Genomic DNA, 14389 nt, shown 5'->3' on the forward strand with positions numbered 1-14389 from the left:
TGGAGAGTGCTGAGCTGCCAAGTGTCTGAGTAGAGCAGTGAAAATGAAAATAACCATCAAGCCTTTAATCACTTACTGTAATAGTATAAGCAAGAGACTAAGTAGGAGAAAGTGCTGGCTCCTCTAATGTTCCATTTTTCTCAAATACACCCACATTCAAATGTACCAGAATGCATTCCACCATGGAATTTGAATGATTGGATTCCCCCGTTCATTGGTCTGGTTAAACAAAAGTTGGCTGGGGATTAAGGGGAAATCACGGCTATCTCAAATCACGCTAAATAATAATGAGCATAAATGAATTGCTCTGAGTGGGTCTGTACACTGTATTTAACCATCCTCTAACAATTTCACGCACAGCTTCAAAGTTTCTCTTCTTTACTTGCTAGTTTTCTTAGAACGGTGGAATTCAAGATGAAAGAGAGAAATGACAACCTCAAATTTGTTTTCTTCAATGTTAAGTATTTATAGACTTAATATTTGGGGATTACTATAAGTCATTACGTAATAAGATGGAGAAAGGTTGAATGTTTCTGTACTGTTATTCTTAATATTATAAAAAAAAGTAAGAAAATCTTACAAAGAAAAAAGAACAGTGCCAGGTAAGGATCAGGTGGATTAGTGCAGTCGTGGCCATTATCTCACTGCCAAGGGATCCCTAAACAACAGGCTCCAGCCATTTTACAAACCCAAGAGGCTGGGAGGAGGGAGAGGGGGGAGGGTTGGGAGTGGAAAAGTACTGAATATGAAGTCAGAGTACACAAAAACATCTTCAAGGCACCCCCCCACACACACACACACACACAATAAGTTGTTCTTAGCGGCACCTGAGGGAGGCTATAGCTAGGATCCCCGACCCTTGCCCCCATAAGGAGACCTCCTGGACTAGGAATGTAGGTATGCGTAAGAGCATGGCTGGGGTGATGGTAGAGCGGGGCCGGGGTCCTTCACTGCAACTCCCCTCAGAGAGCTCAGTGCACTGGCTGTGCCCCTAGTCTACAGTGAGGCAAGCAGCTTTTCCCAGAGGCCTGTCAAGTGAAGCTTTGTGACAGCCTATGGCAGGCCTGAAAGATCCCACATAGGTTTTTGGTCTGGAGCTTAACTCCTCAATGCTTACACTTAGCTGGGAAAAGAGCAGACATCTTGGGATCGAATCATGCTAAGGACTGCTGATCAGAAAAAAAAGAAGTCAGAATCCCTGATGGCATTGGGAGCAACCATATTAACCTGGGGCTATCTCCAAACTTCTATTTACATGAGAAAAAAACCTGCTAATTTGTTTAAGCCACTGCTTTCCACGCTTCTATTACAGCTGAATACAATTCATTAGCGCTACATGGGGGTACCAAGAGCATGGCTCCCAAATGGTGGTACTGGCTGGTTCATGAAATTTTCACTGGTCCTTAGTAGGTGAGAAAAAGGAGGGGAGGAGGAGGGGGTGGTAGAAGAAGGGAAAGGGGGTCAAATATACAGTGATGGAAGGAGAACCGACTGTGGATGGTGAACACAATGCAATATATAGATGATATATTACAGAAATGTACACTTGAAACCTATGTAATTTTACTAACCAATGTCATCCCAATAAATTTAATAAAAATGTTTAAAAATGAACAGTGCAGTTTTTCATAAAACTAAATTTAATTCAATTTTTAGTACTGAGATTATGCCTTCTGAATTATTTGGTATTATCAGGTCCTCTCTCTTATAAGAAGATGGTGCTAATTTATGATGCTGGTTATAGCTAACCTCCCTACTTAAAATTTTTTGGAAAAATTTATCAGTCGTACCACTTAAACATACTTAGTAGTAACTAAATCCCCCTCAAGTGTGGATATTTATATATGTTCCTGGGAAAAACTCAAGTTTTCCTTTACTCTAATATGACACTTTTGTGACCAGCTGTGTGGGTTTGCCACACCAAGCAATTCTGACACTAACTGCCGGAGTTAGCAAAGACCTCACAGGTTAAGGGCTCAGTCCCACAAGACTGCTCCCCACTTCAGATGCCAGTTACACATAGCGGGGTCCCCCAGTTACCCACAACTTCTGTCCAACTTGGCTACAAATTGGAGGTTCCCACAACAACCTCCTCAGGTTTGATAATTTGCTAGAGCAGCTCACAGAACCCAGGAAAAGTTTACTTACTACTGCTCATTTATTACAAAGGATATTTATTACAAAGGATATTTTAAAGAACACAAATGAACAGCCAGATGAAGATACATAGGGTGTCTGGAATGGTCCTGGGCGCAGGAGCTTCTGTCTCTCCCAGAGTTGGGGTACACTCCTAGCACATGAATTTGTTCACCAACCCAGAAGCTCTCCAAATCTGTTCTTTTGGGATTTTTATAGAGGCTTCCTTCTGTAGGTATGATTGATACACTGTTTGCAGCTTCTCTTCTCTCTCTGAAGAATGGGAGGTGGGGCTGAAAGTTCCAAACTGCTAAACATGACATAGGCTTTCTGGTGACCAGCCCTATCTAGGAGCCCCCCAAGAGTCTCCTCATTACAAAAGATGCTCCATCACCCAGGAAATTCCAAGGGATTTAGGATCTCTGTGTTAGGAATTGGGGTCAAAGACCAAATATTAGAACAAAAGATTCTCCTAATACCCCCATTTACAAGGGTTTTAGGGAGTCTTTGGAAAGATTTAATTGCCATTGTAAGACCCTGCGAGCTCTTTCCCTCTGGCACAGTGACTGATAATATTTGTGATGGTGATTGCTCCTTTGAACCCGGGACCTGAGTGACTAGAGTGGGCAGAGTTTCCCTGCCCATCTGTGACGGATTTGTAACATGAGCAAGAAATAAAACATTGTTGTTTGGAACTGGGCAGAGACATATATACACATACATACATATATACACATATATATGTATGTATACATATATATATATATATATATATATATATATATATATATATATATATATGTATGTATATATGTATAATTTTACAATGTGCTCCTTTCTTCAACAGGAGAAAAATCCTGCCACATTTGGTAAGCGACAGGAAGGGGATGTTGCAGATGGCTGGTACAGGGCAATTCACAGGATCCACAAGTATAAGAATCGCTACCTTGGGCAGCAGGAATTAAGCATTAAAGAAAGAACGAGCCAGGTTACCAGTTCAGAGGGTGCCTGGGAGGTACAGAGGGTGACACCAAGTTCTCTGAAGAGTGCTTGAAGACGGAAGAAATACTTAGCTAGAGAGACTTGTGGGGCACAGAACAGCTATCGTCAAACATCTGAAGTTAACCAAGTAAAAAAGCTCAGACTTGTTCTAAGAGGCGCAGGGGTAGAGCTAGGACCAACCAGGGACAACAGCAGAGGAGCTTCTAACAGAACAGTTGTTGGCAGGAGAAAATGGCTGCCGTGGAGAGCCTGAGGCTGGCAACCACTTAGCAGTGATCGCTGGACTGGAAGAGCTACGAGAACAGGGACCTTGTCTGTTTTGTTTGTTGCTCCAGCCCCAGTACCTACTAGAATGACCAGCACGCAGTAGGTACACAATGTATATCTGTTGAGTGAATTATTGGGGGGATACTCAGCACTGGATGGGAGGTTTGCCAAGGTGACCTTACGTTCACTGCCACCTGAATTTGTGCGCGTCTCCCTTTATCTGCGTGGTCAGCCTTTTAAATCCAAATGTGTCTTTGTAGACGGCTCAGAAACACACAGGGAACTCCTGTCCTGAAGAAGATAACAGGAGTGGTGGGGAATCGTCAGCCCTCACCTGGCAGAAGCTCAGCCTCCCGGACGGTGTGCATTTTTAATATAAAGTATAAAACAGTACCTTGGAGGTGTCACTGGTTTCTCCTTTGAATGCATCTAGCCCGGAAGTCATGCCACCTTGAAGAGGTACTCAAAGTGCCCTAAAAGAATTTTCTAAAATCATTGTCAAAATAGGTTATAAGTGAGCATGTTCTTTAAACCCACTGTTCCACACTTATAGGAGGAAAAATTCAGATGTTCAATTTAACCCCCAGACCACCACAGCTAGCACATTAAATCAGATTCTCAGCAGCCTCCAGCATGCTAAAGACAAAACATCGAGGAAGAACTTGAGGTCAAAATCATGAAATGCAGGCACAGATGTCACGTGAGGTATTTGTTTTGCCACCAGTGGGTTCAATTGCCCAGTATCAGGTCACCAAAGATAAATTTTTAGGCTCCCAGTGAATCCCAACCAAAGTTCACAGCTGTTTGGCCACATTAGAATGGCAAGCATTTGGAGAGAAGAGATCACCTAGGAAATGTGTACACTGAGAAGACCTCACAAGTTAGGATGGATCCATTTCAGGTATTAAGGGCACACCTAACGTGAAGCACATCACATGACCGTGAGAGGCAAATGGCAGGGTACTTGAGCTGGCCTAAGCCATTCCCTTGTATTTCATCCAAACCAGCGCACCGTCACAATGACCATCGACAGGTGGGAAAGAAGAGCTGAAAGACACATGTGCTGAACAACATTTAATTTTCGTTTATTAAATAGGTGATGAGGTTTCCGTGCGGAACCATCCAGATGTTAGCGGTTGGTGCCGTTCCATCAGTTTTCCTGCTGGCTTTGGTGTCCAAAAGAACCACACTCCGAAAAACCCAAAAGAGGACTGAAAAACAAAAGAAAGAGTGACTTTCAAGATAAAGATTCCCCCGTACAGAAAGGAGCTAAATTATAGAAAAGCGTATTTATTTATGTTTAAAGGAGAACTTCAATACCAGAGGAGTCTGCCCCTACCAGACTGCTTTTCTTATATAAACTATATCACTGGACAACCAAACAGTAGGTGAAGGGAAGTTTTATAAAAGAAGTATTCTAGTTAATAAACAAAGAAGGTAGAATTGAAGTCTGGCCATGTTGAAACCCCTAGTGAATTAACAGATATAGCCATTACTTATTAATGGCCACTAATATCAAAAAAAGAAATAATTAGGTATTATGAGTTTATGGATGGAAGAATTGAACAGCACATATCAAGCAGTCTTGCTCAAATCCTCCCCAAAAGCCCCTGAATCTGATCAAAGCTTTAATGCAACCACCAATTTGCAGATTACACCATAGAGATCTAATCAGCAAAATCTAGATAGTGAGAACATACAGGATAAACAATTCTTCAACAAATAAATGGCAAAAGGGAAGAGAGAGGAAGACGGAGTAGGATTCTATGATTTAAAAGACATTTAAGAGCTACTTCAACCAACTACAACATGAAATTCAAACACAAGTATGTTTGATATTAAGGAGTTATATTTTTTAGATGTGACAATAGTATTATGGTTATGTTTTAAAGGGTATCTTTTACAGATATAGAATTTAAATATTATGGATGAAATAATAGGATATCTTAGATTTGCTTCAAAATAATACAGGCAGAAAAGGTGGTTGTATGGATTAGATTGGCCAGGAGGTAACTCCTGTTGAAAGTGGGTGATGAGTACATGGGGATTCATTATACCATTCACTCTACTTTTGACTATATTTAAAATTTTCTATTAAATAAGTTTAAAAAAAGAATTAAAAGTTATTATGTTGACCTACTTGCCACGCCAGGTTCTCCCAATTTACCTCAGAGAAAGGGAACAAAGAAGAATATAAGAGAAAGACATAGCCCATGGATTCTCTCGGCAGGGACGTGTCAGACATGGTGTGGAAAAGAATAAGGGGCTGGCAGAGAACAGAGTCAGCCATGGTGTGAAGTCATGCAGCTTGGATGCTGTGTTTAAGAGGATTATAGCACTGAATTAAAGCTAATTTCAGAATGAAAGAGTTGATGTGTATAAACCTAGTAAAAAGGTTTGTAGCTTTGGTTTATGAAATGAACACTCTTGACATGAATGAGTGAAAGGATAATTGCCTATAAACCCTGTGTATCAAATCAAGAGGGTTTTAATTATAAAGGAGTCTCCTGGAGCTCTTTGCTTATCTATTAAAGCCCTTCTCACACTGCAATGTAATTGTCTGCTGGCTGCATTCCTCTGGACAGACCCACTTGTCACAACCCTGGGAAGGCAGCCTCAATCTGGATGAGGCCCTTCAAATACTCGATTCCTCAAGCCAAGGTAAACCTTCTAAGTAGTTTCCAGGCTTTACCTGGATTTTGGCTCAGAGAAGAAATGACACTGGCCCTCAGATGATAATTTTTGAAAAGGAAGGAGAGAAGGAAGTCAGATAGTCTTTATAACATCTCAGTGACTTCTGTAGGGGTAACTTCCCTGATTACAAGTAACTGGAGGCTCCCCTATGATCCTGAGGTTTCAGGCAGAGAAGGGGTTAATGTTCTCCCAGTGCTCCATTCCAGGCTAAGCTCTCCAATGCACAGATTTACATGAAGAAGGTTATCTGCAAGATTAGAAGCCATACTTTTTCAGTGAAAGCTCGGAGTCCAGAGATTACAGTGGAGGGCACAGCCAGCTCGTAAATCTGCAGGGCCTGGGGCTCTGAACAGCCCCTTTCATTGGCAAAGCGATTGATGCTTCTGCCAGGGAGACTCCAAAGAAACTGTTCATCACTATCTCATTTGGAGATTTGACACCCAAATGGAAGAACTGACACCCAAGTTTATAGATCTGAGCAAAGCCCGGCAGTATCAAATCCGTGTAAATCAGGATGGGAGGTCTGCAAGGGCCCCGAGGGCCAGGCCATGCTCAGATGCCAGCTTCTGACTCTTACGGCTTACAGCACCAGGAACATTTGCTCTGGAGCCTTCATAACCAAGACGTAAGGAAGGAACTGTCGTCTCAGCTCAGGTGCAGGCTGAAAGAGCCCCTCCCCAGGGCCTGTCAGGCATTCTGGGCCAGCATTGCAGGGGCCCAGGCAACTGTCACCATGGTTTTCTCTACCTCTGTCCCTCTACAACTACAACTGGGCTCATATTTTCTGTTCTCAATAATATGGCCTCATTATGCCCTTAAGAACAGCCTACGCCCTCACCTCCCCAAAAGCCACGGCCAGCTGACTACTCTTTTCAGAACAATGGGTAACTGACTGCTTCTGCTTAACCTTCAGCACCCTGCTCAAACAATACGCCCTCTGTGATGTACAATACAAGGTGTCATGCGGTAACAAGGTGAGTGTTGACTGTTGGAAGGGAAGGAACATTGCAGACATCTGGAACAGCAAGTGCAAAGGCCTGAAGAGTTCTAGCAATGGCAGGAAGTTCAGCATGACTGCAGCCTCGGCAGACTGAGGAGGTAAAACAGGGAGGCAAGGAACAGGCCATGGAGGAATTGACATTTTTTCCTGTACTCTGACCCACTAAGCTAACCCTTGACAGTGGAATCATCAGAGGCCCACAGAACAAACCAGGCATGCGAATTTGTACGCTTTGAAGAACCCACTAGTAATTCGACAAAGGTCATATTCAGAGCCTGAAGCAAGGTTGAAAAGTCACAGGGAAACCAGGAGAAACCACCAGGACTGCACCCAAATGGAGGAAACCCACATTGTACTGCTGGGAAGGGGATAAAGGGAGGAGAGGAGATGGGGATGCTGGACCGAAAGGCAGGAGCTCCTTTGGTAGAAGAATCACAGGGCTGGTATTTCCCACATCTATAAAGCCAGCTCATGTGGCTTCCACAACTGAAGACTTCGGCAGGAAGGACACATGGACAGACAAGCACATGGACACCCCACACTGCACTGTACAAAGAGCTGCAAGGCTCTGGCCCTCTCGTTCTTCTGCTAAGTGGAACAGAACTCACGCACCTGCCCAGTTTTTACCATGCCACACAGCAAGGAGATAAAAATGTAATTTCTTACTTTCCTGGTTAGCTAGACTTGGCTGCTGCAACTGTTTGGTTTGGAACAACTGTAGCCGTTAGGAGATGGTCCATCTCTGGTGCATCGAAAAAGTATGCCTGCCAAAAAAGGAGAACCATACAGGGAATTAAAAACTGTCCTGGACTCCACGCTAACAGTACTTCTGGGCTCTTGTGGCCTCTAGGTTTCCTCCCACCGCATAGGTCATCGCACTGAGTGAACTACAAGCGTCTGTTTCTGTCTGTCTCACTCAACTGTGAGTGCCTTTTTAAATTTCATTACCATTTATGGAGCACTTTCTACATATAACCTAATCTTCATAACAACCCCGTGAGTTTGCTATTAGCCTCATTTAACAGATGAAGAAACTGAGGCTCAGAGGGGCTATCATTCAATCAGGTGCACGTGGCTAACGAGTGGTGGAGCCAGGACTCAAAACTGGGTCTTTCTAACTCTAAAGCTCAAGCTCGTCATCACTCCATGATAGAGCCTCTCCTCCAAAGACTGTCTCCTTCTTGACTTTGCCAGGCTCTCTGCAAAGACCTTTAAAAGAAAGTGCTAGGCAGGCCTTGCCTCATAAGTCTTCAGCTTGGAAATGAAAGGTTTAGTAAGTGCTTCCACTCACCATCTACAATTTAAGTGTCAAAAATCAGGAGGTGGGAAAGAGAAAACATTAAGGATAATCTTCTCACCTGTTCCAAGGTCTGAGAATCCTAACTTTAGTCCAGGAAATACCAACCTCACTAGCCTTGAACACTGGTTTTTCAAAGGAAAGGTGAACTGCTAATAAATCAAGGACCACCGCACGCTTTTGACTCCCCCTTGGAGGCAGGGCATTAGAAAGGTAAAAAGATAGAAAGCCACCAAGAACCATTTCGCCAGTTCTGCTCTCTATTAGCCAGAAGGGGGCACCCACACGACATGCTGGAGCTTTCCCGGAACATATTCTGCGGTAACTCCTCAATAGACCATTTCAGAAAGTTTCTAGCTGCAGACTCCTTCTAGTTTATCACATTCCCAGAGTAATTCTATTCGTTTTAAAAGTCTTCCTCCCCTGACCCCTTCCAGCAGCTGTTTTCTGAGGCAGGAAAGAAGAGTCCCTAACTTAAGGAGGGGAGACCGGGGCCATGTTGCTAGTGTTGGGCCCCTCCAAGTAACTGATTAACTGGCAGGGGTGCTGAGCCACGAAGCCCCCACCATGCAGGAACAATGCCTTTCTTCCATGGACTTGACATGTGCCTAAGTCACATGGATAAGTCACTCCACCCCTGTGGGTCTCAGATTTCTTAACTGTAAAATGAAAAGATCGGAAAAAACGATCTCTAAGTCAAGGTATAACTCTAGGATTCATTAGTTCCACAAATACTAGGGCACAGAACCCACTGCTATCAGCGGGAACCACTTCAAAAGGCTCGTATATCTCCAATCATCCCAGCCAAGGACACACCCTCTGCTGCTTCCTTAGTCATCCCTGCCAGGTGTGTGCCAGTACCAACTGGGAGATCGTGTACAGGTGCAGCCCCAAGGGGACCTCAGGAGGTGTAGGCCTGTCATATGCTTCACTACACTAAGGCAAAAACATCAGTCATGCTCCCCAGGGGGGAGTGAGGAGACCACGCTATCTAGTTCAGCCAGTGTCCCCCCGGCTCAAATAACTCCCCTGCCAATTCCACGCCCTGCCCTTCCAATAATAATAATGTCTTCATTTGTACAGCTTGTCATATTTTTCATGTTGCACATATCATTCAATCCTTACAACAGTAAAAATGTCACTACAGCGTTTTCTAAGTGAGGAGGCAGGGGTCCAGAGAGCGGACATAAGCAAAGCAGACAGTGATGGATCTGGGACTAGAACCCATCCCCTGATTCCGCTTCAGCCCTGCTGCACTGCACACCTCCTCCAGAAGGGAAAGGAGGCGGGGATCTCCCATGTGTAGAACAAAACCCCAAGTACCGCGGGCCCCTCACCACACACCTGATCATGGGTTGGCTCCTTCCCTGAGGAGAAGGAAACTCTGCTCCCCTCCAAGAAGTCCTATTCCCACAATGACCTCCCTGCTCTACCGTCCCTCTGCCCTGCTCCTCTGAGTCCCTGAAACTGGACAACGCCTCTTCTCCTGCCTCCTTCTCTCCTCCAACTTCTCAACCAGGTATATAGTAGGTAAGAAGTTCAGAAGAAAGATGGGAAGAGGCCAGTGCGAAGCACCAATGCAAAGGCCTAGTCTTTCTGAGTTGTGTGACCTTGGACCGCTCTTCCTGGGGCACACAGGAGGCATAAGCAGGAGTGGCCCTGACAGCTGCTGATGACACAGGGCTCTTCTAGAAACTTCTTTACATCTGAAGAAATTGTCACAGTCTATGAAGGGTTTTCACAACCATTTCATTGAGTCTCACAAGAGCCCACGGAAATCAGAACCTCCCTAGCAGATGAGGAAACCAAGGTTCTGAGAGCCAAGGCACTTGCCTTAGCAGCTCCCAGTCGAGTGCTCTTTCCACTTCACGATAGTCTCTCTCTCGGAAGTTCCTGAGTATCAAGGTGGGCAGCTAAATCCTACCCTCAGTGTCATTTACACCAAAAGGGAGTAATAGGCATAAAATAAACTCCCTGGCCACAGGTACCAGATGAAATGGGATAACCACCACCACCACCACAACCACATCTCCCTGCTCCACTGTCCAGTTTGCCTTGCTCCTCTCTATTCTTTACAGAACCACACAAGGCCATGCCTTTTCTCCTGCCTCTTTCTCTTCACCAACTTCTCAACCAGGTATATAATGGGGGGAAATTTCAGAAGAGAGATGGGAAGACACCAGTGAGAGGCGTTACAGTGAGAGAGTTAGTTACAATGAAAAGGACATTCTTCTTCAGCACACAGAAGGGTCACGGCAGCATTTCAAGGGATCAGCCAGAGATTCCAAGTGCCAGAAATTAACAGTGTCCCTCTGCCATGAGTCAAACCAACAGTCCCCTATCTCAAGGGTTTAAAGCTTAGGCACATGTTAAGTGCGTGTAAATCAGGTTTCTGTTTCAGAACTTGGCACATTTTAGGAGACTTGTTCAATGATAAAGTATTGGGATCTCATTAATGCACTTAATGAGACCACGGTTGTCTACACAAAAATATTAAAGATCAAACAGTGCCAAAGAAATATTTCATCCCACAACTGCAAAGCCTGACCAAGGGTCTGGACACGTGCTATGTGGGCATCTTCCAGAGGGCATGTCCTTTCCTTCATCACTGACCTTACATTCTTGGACTCGGAGATTTTTCAAAACCTGTGCCAGGCCTTGTTAAGGCCATGGACAGCCATTTTTGAGCACCACATGTACAGAAGATACAAAACCCTGTCTCCTTAGGATCAAAGGAAAAGGAAAGGGACCTAATTTATGGGCACTTATGAGACAAGTTCTACGTTATGTGCTTTATTATTTTATGTTATCCTCAGAACAACCCTCTGTGGCAGGACCTATTATACCCATTTTACAGATTCAGATTCAGAGATGCTAATTACCATGCCCAAACCCACAGAGCCAGTCAGTGAGCTGGGCTTCGACCTGGGTCTGTCTGACTCAAAAGCACATGCTCTCCCTAAAAAAAGACAGACACCTAAACGCACAAACTCAAAAACTATTTTAAATCTTATTCACCTTAAAAATAAACCCCCTTTCCTATATTTGATGCCATTCTCAAGCTTTCCACCTATAAAGCTTTAAATTTCAAAACTCCTTCCAGGTATGTGCAGAAAACCAACAAAGGTATCCAAAAGCAGAACTCCCCCCTCCCCGCTCCCCAATCCTATTTATAGACACTCATCCACCCCTACTTCCTCTGGCCAGACACCACATCTTAACCAAACTTCAGAAACGAGGTAAAGTGGGAGATTAAGATCAAATTCTCATGCATTTCCCACTTCTCATCCAGGAGAATCTATCTAAAACTAGTTATTTCATGGATCCAGTCTTCAAAGAACCATCGGGTCTAATAGGTTGAGGCCTTTCAGTCTTGGCCTCTCAAGCCAGCAGAACACGAGAATGAGACATACCAAGCAGCCCACAGAAAGCAGCATGTGAAGCACCACGATTGTCACAATTGTGGCCAACGCGATGCGCCGATTATCCTCACGGACAGCTGGCCAAAATGTCATTGCCAAGACAGAGCCTGAGATGCCCAGGGCCATTAGGACTAGAATCCAACGAACAGCTTTCTGGGGAATAATCCACAGTATCTGAAAGAAGAGAGGGAGGGGAGGGGTTTGGAGAGGCATTTCAGAGAGGCATTTGTTCATCCCAGGCACATGTGTTTACAAAGGCCCATGAGCCAATCAGCGCTGGGGCCCCACTGCCTCTGGTTTCTCAGCACAGCCTGAGAAACAGCAGCAGCATGCAGACTGAGGGGAATGCTTTCATAACCAAGGGCTTGAGATCCAGTGAAGGAAGGCACTTGGCTCCCCAGTCCCCATTCATGTTGAACTTCTAAATTCAAAGGGTGTTTTTCCAGCACACATCAGTGTTAGGCTAGAAAGAATGATGCTGGTTAAATTTTTCAACCCAGGACAGAGCATTACTCAGAATAAGTGTGGTACTTACTGCTGTGGGGATATAAATGAAGAGTGAATATCCATAAACGCACACAATCTCCAAAAACGAATAGGAAACGATGTTCATAACTCGGCTGTTTCTCCACAGGAGGAAACCCCAGAGTGCGAGAGGAACCAGCCAGGCGTAGGCATAGATGACTGTGGCTGCTATGGACACTGAGGACGACAGGACACAAGTTTTAATCCCCACCAAGCCTTGAATGCACTAGCAGAGCATTTCCAAGACCCTACTGGACCTAGTTCCTAACACGTCCCTCTACTTCACTGGACCAGGGGATCACGTCTTACTGGTTTTCATCGTCCCTGAGCCTGGCACACTAACTGACACATAGTAGGCACTCTAAAAATCTGCTGAATTGATGAATCTTGGGCATTTGTCTTTGTGGTGATGACCAGTAGTCTCTCATACGGTTTCCTAAATTTGTTTAATAACAATTTTAAATACTATTAAATTAGTTACTAAAAACTGAATCATGTAACTGAAATACTTCAGAGGGCCATACTACAAATGTTCAAATATACTGGAGCATTTCAATCAAATAAAAGCCAACTATCCCTTTGGAAGAACATGTCCTCTTTCCTAGTATAACAAGAGCTGACACTGATTTCTTTAGCAAATTTATTAAAATGCCCTGGGTACAGATTAACTTGCTCTGCATGCTATTTAGAGTTCCTTCTGTCTCTGAAATAGGGAGTTCCAGCTTATTGATGAATTGCTTGAAATATTCTCCAGTTTCACTTTCTTCTTTAAATAATTCTGGCTCTGTGGTGGAAAAGCCATTTAGCGGCTTCTCAGAACAGCCATGTTCAGTACATTACTGTACCTCCCTCCTCCGCCTCCAGCTGCAGCAGCACACCCTAGAGGTTTCATTTCTCCCCCTTCTGGAGTGGAGGGTCATAATGTGTGGCTAAGCCCGAGGCACCAGCCCTTCCTACACAAAAATCAGCAGGTAGTTCACTTACCACGCTTGGCAACAACAAAGGCACCCGTAGCAATTATGGTCAGACTCTGGTAAGACATGTGACTGTCCAAAATATTGTTAGCTGCCCAGAGCAGCTTTTTCACCTTGGGAACTCCCTGATTAAGCCAAACGCAATTTTGCTGACATACTGCTTTTTTCTTAGACAACTAAAAGAAGGGGAAGGGAATTACTACTATGGCTACAGCTGGCCACTGGGTGCCAGGCATTATACTGAGTGCTTTACTGACAGGCAACATTGTGTAACAGTCAAGGCCAAAGACTCTGGATGCAGACTTTATGGATTCTAATCCTAGCTCTGCCACTCATAGCTAAGTAACTCTGGGTGGTGAGTTACTTAACCTCCCTGCCTCAGTTTCCTCATCTATAAAATGGGAATGATGATAGTACACTACCTTATAAAATTATTAGAATTTTACATGAGTAAATGAATTTTAAATGCGTAAAAACAGGTATACTTAGAACTCTGACTGATACATAATAAATGCTCAATCAGTAATTAGCTTTTTATGTTTTTTTGTAAACACATTATTTCATATATTCTATAACTTCATTTTAGAGATAAGGGAAAAGGATCAGAGAAGCTAAGTGGTTTGGTCAAGATCAAATAATAAGTGGTGGATGCAGGATCTGCCCTTGGATGTGTGGCTTATACTCTTAATGTACAATAGAAAACTGTTTATTGATGGAGGCAATCACTACCTTACTGGTACATATATCCCATGACTCCCAGATACTGGGATGCCCAGCCAAAGAGGGTAAGAAAAGATAAAGACTCTCCTGAGCTTCCAGACCTTCGGGCAGGGTGATTCACTCCTTCTTTTCCGTCAATATACCTATATGTACCTTGGATATAGAAATTAACACATGCCATTTACAGCAATACTCATTTACCTGCCTTTTCTTTGCTTAACCATTGAGCTACTTGAAGCTACATGTATGTTATCTCATGGATAACATTTATGAAGTTAAACTCAAACTCCATTTGACAAATAGAGTTGAGACTGAATCCAGGTCTGACTCAATGATGGAGAAGGAAAGAGAA

At 43.9% G+C, this 14389-nt stretch overlaps 1 protein-coding gene across 6 annotated transcripts in view; it reads right to left on the reverse strand.

The window, feature by feature from the left end:
- Positions 1-4469: 4469 nt before the first annotated feature.
- Positions 4470-14389, reverse strand: part of YIPF1 (Yip1 domain family member 1) — a 29942-nt gene continuing 20022 nt past the window's right edge. For all 6 annotated transcript variants that reach the window (XM_019742830.2, XM_019742828.2, XM_019742826.2 and 3 more), the window contains 4 exons: positions 12354-12520; positions 11810-11992; positions 7766-7863; positions 4470-4616 (listed from right to left, as the gene is read on the reverse strand). In XM_019742830.2, the coding sequence (XP_019598389.1) occupies positions 7774-7863; positions 11810-11992; positions 12354-12520 (440 nt within the window). In that variant the 3' untranslated portion in view covers positions 4470-4616; positions 7766-7773. The remainder of the gene's footprint in view (positions 4617-7765; positions 7864-11809; positions 11993-12353; positions 12521-14389) is intronic.

This window comes from Rhinolophus sinicus, linkage group LG06 (assembly GCF_036562045.2).
Source record: "Rhinolophus sinicus isolate RSC01 linkage group LG06, ASM3656204v1, whole genome shotgun sequence".
Lineage (NCBI taxonomy): Eukaryota > Metazoa > Chordata > Mammalia > Chiroptera > Rhinolophidae > Rhinolophus > Rhinolophus sinicus.